The sequence below is a fragment of the Barbus barbus genome, assembly GCF_936440315.1.
Source record: "Barbus barbus genome assembly, chromosome: 15".
NCBI lineage: Eukaryota > Metazoa > Chordata > Actinopteri > Cypriniformes > Cyprinidae > Barbus > Barbus barbus.
This window is the reverse complement of record NC_136743.1, coordinates 14,623,681-14,630,893: the sequence shown is the minus strand read 5'-3', so window position 1 is coordinate 14,630,893 and position 7,213 is coordinate 14,623,681. Positions and strand designations below refer to the sequence as shown.

General features: G+C 39.2%; 1 protein-coding gene across 1 annotated transcript; it reads left to right on the top strand.

Moving 5' to 3' along the window:
- The first annotated feature begins 556 nt into the window (after positions 1-556).
- Positions 557-4,880, top strand: LOC306881292 (peptidase inhibitor 15-like). Its single transcript, XM_079435307.1, has 6 exons — positions 557-648; positions 810-1,104; positions 1,519-1,637; positions 1,902-2,034; positions 2,108-2,223; positions 2,383-4,880. Exons 2-6 carry the CDS (start codon positions 838-840, stop codon positions 2,516-2,518), a joined length of 771 nt encoding a protein of 256 aa, XP_079291433.1. The 5' UTR covers positions 557-648; positions 810-837; the 3' UTR covers positions 2,519-4,880.
- The last annotated feature ends 2,333 nt before the right edge of the window (positions 4,881-7,213 follow it).

Below are 7,213 nucleotides of genomic sequence, written 5' to 3'. Positions count from 1 at the left end.
GTTTGTTTGACCTCAGGGCTTGGTTTTTTGCTCTGACGTGCATTTTCAGCTGTTAAACCTTTTATTAAGACGTGTGTGCTGTTCCAAATCATACCCATTCAATTGAATTTGCCACAGGTTAACTCCACTCGAAGTGTAGCATCATCTACAAGCAATATGAATGCTCCTGAGCTAAATTTCAACTGTCCCAGATAAGGATATGATTACTTATGCAATGGAATCATTTAAGTTTTTTATTTTTAATAAATTTTCAAAGATGTTAAAATCCAGTTTTTTGCTTTGTCATTATGGTGTATGGAGTGTAGATTGATGTGGGGGGAAAAAGTCATTTAAAGCAGTTTAACATAAGGCAGCAACATAAAATGTGGGGGAAAAAATGAAGGAACACTTTTTATAGGCACTGTACATTGTAGGCTATATATATGTGTGTGTATATATATATATGTATATGTATGTATGCTGGCTGGAAACGTGCCCTGTTCAGGTAACCGGCGGGTAGCAGAGCACCTTGCGCTTGCCTCCAGAATCACAGCACAGTATAAAAGCCAGAGGCAGCAGTGGATAGGATGAGAGATCTCCATCAGGATCACTGAGACTCACGGAGCTGCTGCTTCACCGCACACTCAAACAGATACGAACACTTCAACGGTACGATGTTAATGCAGAAAACTTATATGATAATATAATATAAAAAATATATATACTTTATATGTCATTTTAAATAGTTCAAATATCATATTTTTCGGTCTTTGTCTTAATAATATATATTTTTGAGATGAAAATTTTCATGAGTATTATTTCATTTGCAGATTATCAGTGATTATTTACCAAAAAGGGATGAAGAGCATCAACTTTTTTACCGACTTGCTGCTTCTATTCATAGCCAGTGATGCGAGCGCTTGGATTATCAGAAATGCTACTGAAACGCTCACCGGAACCAATATCACTATCGATAAATCGGGAATGGGGACTGACGGATTAGCATCCATGCCCAAATCAAGGCGAAAACGGTACATTTCGCAAAGTGAAATGATAGCTATTTTGGACTATCACAACAAGGTGCGAGCGAATGTTTTCCCACCTGCAGCCAACATGGAGTATATGGTAAGCAACCCACTCATCCCTCTCATCTTTCCATCTTTCCGAAGTAAACAATATGCAGCATTTTACATCTCAATAGCAAAACTATAAAAAACTGATTAGATTGACATTCGGTGCTGCATTTATATCATTCGACAGCTCCTCCTGCTGGAGACAATACAATGTTATAAAAGCCTATGATAATCGCTTCAAGCCATTTAATCCCAACGATAAATTTACTTTTGATTTTAAAAGGTATAAAATACTTGTTGATTTATTGTACACAGAATTTAATAAAATCACACTGTCTTGATTTAATGTGGACATTTATAACATATGAGGGTGTGCGTGCTTAATTAAATGCCATTTTATTTGACATGCATATGTAAAATAATAATAGTTGAATTTTTATTTCACACAATTGTTATGTTGTTTTAGGTTTGGGATGAAGGCCTGGCCAGGTCAGCCGAAGCTTGGGCAGCCATGTGTATTTGGGAACATGGACCTCCTTACCTTCTCCAATATCTGGGTCAAAACCTCTCAGTCCGAACCGGCAAGTAAGTCTTGCAGGTGAACAGTTGTTTGCTATTGATAGAAGAACCTCTCAGATCTTTATTATTCTTAGAATAAAGAAGAATTATGCTTATTTAATGGCTTGAAATGTCACTTTGGGAGCATTATTCAATTACAAACAATGAACAAGACTCAAGGCAATGGGCCAGACCAGAATTTCATGTTTTGAATGCAATCCAGTGGATAATACTTCTTGTTTTTTCTCTCTCGTTTTCTAAATGGACCCAAATTGTTTCTGCTCCTGCCAGTTACCGTTCCATTCTTCAGCTGGTTAAACCTTGGTATGATGAGGTCAGAGATTATGTGTTTCCATACCCACATGACTGCAATCCTCGCTGCCCGATGCGCTGTTACGGACCCATGTGCACACATTACACACAAGTGAGTTTGGTTGGCAAGTCATAATTCAGATTAAGCAAACAGTAAAATGTCTAACACTCTCTGAATGTTACAGATGGTGTGGGCGTCATCAAACAGAGTTGGATGTGCCATCCAAACCTGTTACAATATGGTAGTGTGGGGCGCTGTGTGGAGGGAGGCAACATACTTGGTCTGCAATTATTCTCCAAAGTTAGTCATGTTTTTATCTTTTCATGCAACCCTAGCCAGATATTACACCCAACAAGAGCACAGAGTGTACCCTTTTCAGTCTGATAAGGCCAGCACATGACTAAGGTGTTATGCATGCTCATCTATGTGGTATATTTTTAAAATAGTCCTATTTTTCAGGGGCAACTGGATTGGTGAGGCACCTTACAGAGTCGGTGTGCCATGCACAGCCTGTCCTCCAAGCTATGGAGGTTCATGCAGCAACAACATGTGCTTTCCTGCCATCAACTCAAACTTAATGTACTGGTTTAAATAAGCTGTCTGTCATATGTTTAAAGGAATAGTTCACCCAAAAATGAAAAATCAGGCCGTCCAAGATTTAGATGAGTTTGTTTCCTCCTCAGAACAAATTTGGAGAAATTTAGCATTACATCACTTGCTTACCAATGGATCCCCTGTAGCGAATGGGTGCTGTCAAAATGAGAGAGCAAACAGCTGATAAAAACATAATGATAATCCACAAGTACTCCACATGACTCCATTGCATCAAAAACTTGTTGTGACATGAAAACCTGCGTGTTTGTAATAAACAAATTCTTAATTTAAGATTAAAAAAAAAAAAGAATCGCTTCTGGTTAAAGTAGGTGTCCTCGATCCAAAATATTGCTTTCTCCAGTGAAAAATCAGAATCAGATCTGTATCAGAAAAGAAATATGCACCAATCAACCATTGTTTACAAGTAAAGACAGTCTAAAGCAGTCCTAAACAAACATGCCAATGGATTTTGAATGAGAGGACAACGGGAGATGGACTTTTTCACTTGAGGAAGCGTTATTATGGATTATGGGTATTTTTTGCCAAAAACCACATTTTAAAGTTAAAAGCCTTAATAATGAATTTGTTTCTAACAAACATGCAACTTTTCACTTTCCAAGATGTTTTCACTTTTCCAAGATGTCCAATGACGGCACCCATTCACTGCAGAGGATCCATTGGTGAGCAAGTGATGTAGTCTGTTCAGATGAAGAAACAAACTCATCTACATCTCGGATGGCCTGAAGGTGAGTACATCTCCAGCTAATTTTTGAGTGAACTGTTCCTTTAATTCTATTGAGTGCATTTTTACCGTGATGCATATCTTTTAAATCTATATTGATTTTGTACAGCAGATATAGTTGCTTTTATTTGTATGTGATATTGTCGATTCCAGAAATGGTGCTAATTTTAATACAATCTTAACTTGACTGTTTTAGAATCAGCCATCATATTGATGCTCATGAATGGATTAGTTATATTTTCTTCTGATGCACAGATCAAGTCTGTGCTGATCACTCTTTACAACTATGTTTATATTCCATTTTTATACACATACATTAAAAAAAATCTGTTTCATCAGGGTTTTTCCAAGGTGCTTGGACATAAAACACTCAAGCTATTTTTGGTAATGACGTTTTTAAAGCTGTCCGTGCATTTTCAGTACCAAAAACCACTCCAAAGTTTTTGTAATGATCATGTTAAATGTATTTTCAGCATTTTTATTTAGTCATGTAAAGTTTTTATAAGTGTTTAGATATATTTTATGTTGTTGTGTGCGTGATGCTTTTACCTATATTGGCAATTCATGATAAATGATCATGAAATGGTGCTCTTCTATGACAAAGATTGTTATTCTGAATTTGATTTGCTTTACATAATGTTTGCTAAACAGTAACATAGCTATGGTTATGCTTACATGACCTCAGATTGTGACCTCTCCCCAACTCCACATCCTTATTTTATAGCTCGTTCTCTGGAAGAGAGAAGGAGCATCTATGCTATAAAATGATTATATAATCTCATATCAATTTGTGTTATATATAAAAACATTTTTGTGCCAGAATATCGTAACAAACTATTCTTTCAATTGGTGGCTCATTGAGATAATTATTAACTGCATTAGTTCTTCATTCCCAGCTTATAGCTGTCTTGATTCCAGCTTTCTTTTCCTTTCTATTTCTTGCTCTGCTTCCTAGACTCAGCTGTTCGCGCTCACAATCAGCGCTTGTTTCCTTTTGACGCTGATTCGTTTCTCTATTTCTCTCTGTGTTACTAGACTTCCTTGTCAGATTATTGTGCTTCGCAGCCATTCTGTCAGATCTCTCTCTCTAGACTACTGTCTCTCTGTTGAGTTTTTGTTGAATAGTATTCTGTCCAGTCCAGTCCTGTCGAGTGTCTGACCTGATCTCTGGCCAGTCTCCCAGCTGCCTGCGGCCAGTGGATCGTTTGCCTCTGGGCGCAGCCCTCCGGACAGTACAGTCTCCTGTGGAAGTCACCGCTAGCCTCTCTGGCGGGACCATTCGCCCTCTCGTTCAAGTCAAGTCTGCTTCTATATTCCATTTTTTTCCCTGAGTTACTTTCCAGTTCTGCGTATGCCTGATCTGGCTAGTGAACAACAGACTGCCTGAGTTCGTTTTTGTGGACAAACTCTGTTTTACTTGCCTTTGCCTCTGGGTCCCTTTGTGTTTGAAACAGAAGCGGGATTGTTGTCTTCTTGTTTTCTTTTAAATAAGGGATAGGTAGATCACATGCCCTTAAATCTCCTTACACACAGGATAGCACATTGCACTGAGATTATTTATTTCAGCCCAATATGCAGTTTTTGTGATGAAAATATACTAATAAAGAAGTCTTTACTACTTGTGAGTGTGTGTTTTGGGGTACAGTTTACATGAGGTTGACACTGCATTTAAAGTATTGCTATTGCAAATATACACTGACATTTCTTCGAATTCAAGAGATGTATTGAGTTCATTTGTAAATACATTTCTAAGATTTTCCTGGCACATGTTGCTCATTGTCTTTCAGAGGCTGCTGTACTACATGTACTTAATTGATTGCGTAAATGTTTGTCTACGAAGCTAAATGGTTCCAGTTTTCCTGGACAGTTTTGCAGCGTTGCTTCTCATCCACTTTCCAGATTTTCTTTTGTAGTTATTTTTATTTGATTCTTTTGTACTTTTTTAGCTTAATATACGCCTTTCTGTTCTGTTTCTGATGAAAAGCTCAGAGCTGTCCAAAGATCTGCAGGCCTCAAATTTTGAGTCACCTGAAAATATTCCTGATCACTGCAAGACTGATCTGGTGAAAATATTCTCAGTATTTCTGTATGTTGATTAAGCTGAAATATGAGAAATAGTGAACCAATAGTATGTTTGCTCAGGGGAAAAAAAACAACACACCCTTATTTTTTTAATTTTTCAGGCCATCAATATTGGCAATGGATGTAAGCAGAAAGAAACTGAAAGATTTCCCCCCTCACCACCACCAAATAAGAAACATAACAACCCAGCTGCCTCAGCAAAATCAAGTCAAGTCTGCTTTATTGTCAATTCTTCCACATGTACGGCACATACATACAGATAATTGAAATTGCGTTACTCTCAGACCCTTGGTGCATACAGTTAACATTAAACACTGACTGTAGACGTTCAAATACAGATAAATACAGTTTAAACATATGTACATACAACTATACAGATATACAATGAGGACATTGTAGAAAAATAAAAAAAGGTCCAGGGGATGTGGGGAGCGGGGGGGGGGGGGGGGTGTTATGTAGTATCAAAGTTCAGTTTTGCATGGGGTAAAAGAGGGGAGGGGGGGCAAGGATGGGAGGGAGTTCAGCTTCCTGACAGCCTGATGTATGAAGCTGTCCTTCAGTCTGCTGGTCCCTGCCTGGAGACTCCGCAGTCTCCTCCCTGATGGCAGCTGAAGAAGCTGTGTGTCGGGTGGGTGGGATCACAATGCGGAGGGCTTTGCGGGTGAGACGGGTGCTGTAAATGTCCTGGGGGGAGGGGAGAGAGACACCAACGATCTTCTCAGCAGCTCTCACTATGCGCTGAAGTGACTTGCGGCAGGATGTGTTGCAAGCGCCATACCACACAGTGATAAAGCTAGTTAGGATGCTCTCGATGGTGCCTCTATAGAAGGTGCACATGATGGGGGCCGGGGCTCTGGCTCTTCTAAGTTTGCGGAGGAAGTAGAGACGCTGCTGTGCTTTCTTGGCCAGTGCTACAGTGTTGTTAATATAGGTCAGAACCACTACATACATTACAGTTTTTCTCCATTGGTTTGGCTCATTTCAAACAGAAATTACATTCTCAAAATAACATGGACAAACCTCCAAACCTCTTGGCAAATGTTCACAACAGAATGGCATTTCTCATTCATTTTATCAAATGGCAAATGCCTTAGTACATGTCTCAATTGTCTCAGTGCATCTTTGCAAATGATTAAGTACAAGTAGCCTACAGTTATACAGTTAGCCCACATTTAGCACATTTTCCAAATGAATAGATCTTGTAGATCTAAACTGATTAGTTGATTCTCAGTCTAATGATCATTCTCTCCAAAACATGTCAGCATGATTTCATTGTATAAGTACTCGCATGCACAACTGTCTGTTCAATTGTCAAAATTGGTCAAGAACATAATACCATGAATACCATATATTAATTTCTTTGAATATTTGATAAATTGATGACAGTCATTTACAGTCAGGTGAAACTAGACTAACGAAGGGGGAGTGTCACACACAGGTGTTTTCCCTGATCGTGTGCTGCCAAACACAGATATATAGAGCTTGACCAGCGCCAGTCCGATCTCTGAACATGGATAGACAAGGCCAAGCAAACGGACAAGGGGAAGTTCCTCCTCAAGGAAGAGGAGGAAGAAGAAGAAGAAGAGGAGGACTGAGAATGCGTGGTGGAGGAATAGGGGGAAGAGGCCGAGGAGCGGGAAGACACTGTGCTGTCCCGAATGAAATTCGGGCCACAATTATAGACCATGTCATAAACCATGGCCTCACAATGGCAGAGGCAGGTCGTCGAGTGCAGCCTAATGTGCCTCGCTCTACAGTGTCCTCCATCATCCAAACCTTTCGCAGGGAAAACAGGTATGTACTCTATGTAATCTATGATGGAATTATATGTTGTATAGGACAGGGCACTGTGCGTGAGGCAAAAAATGTATA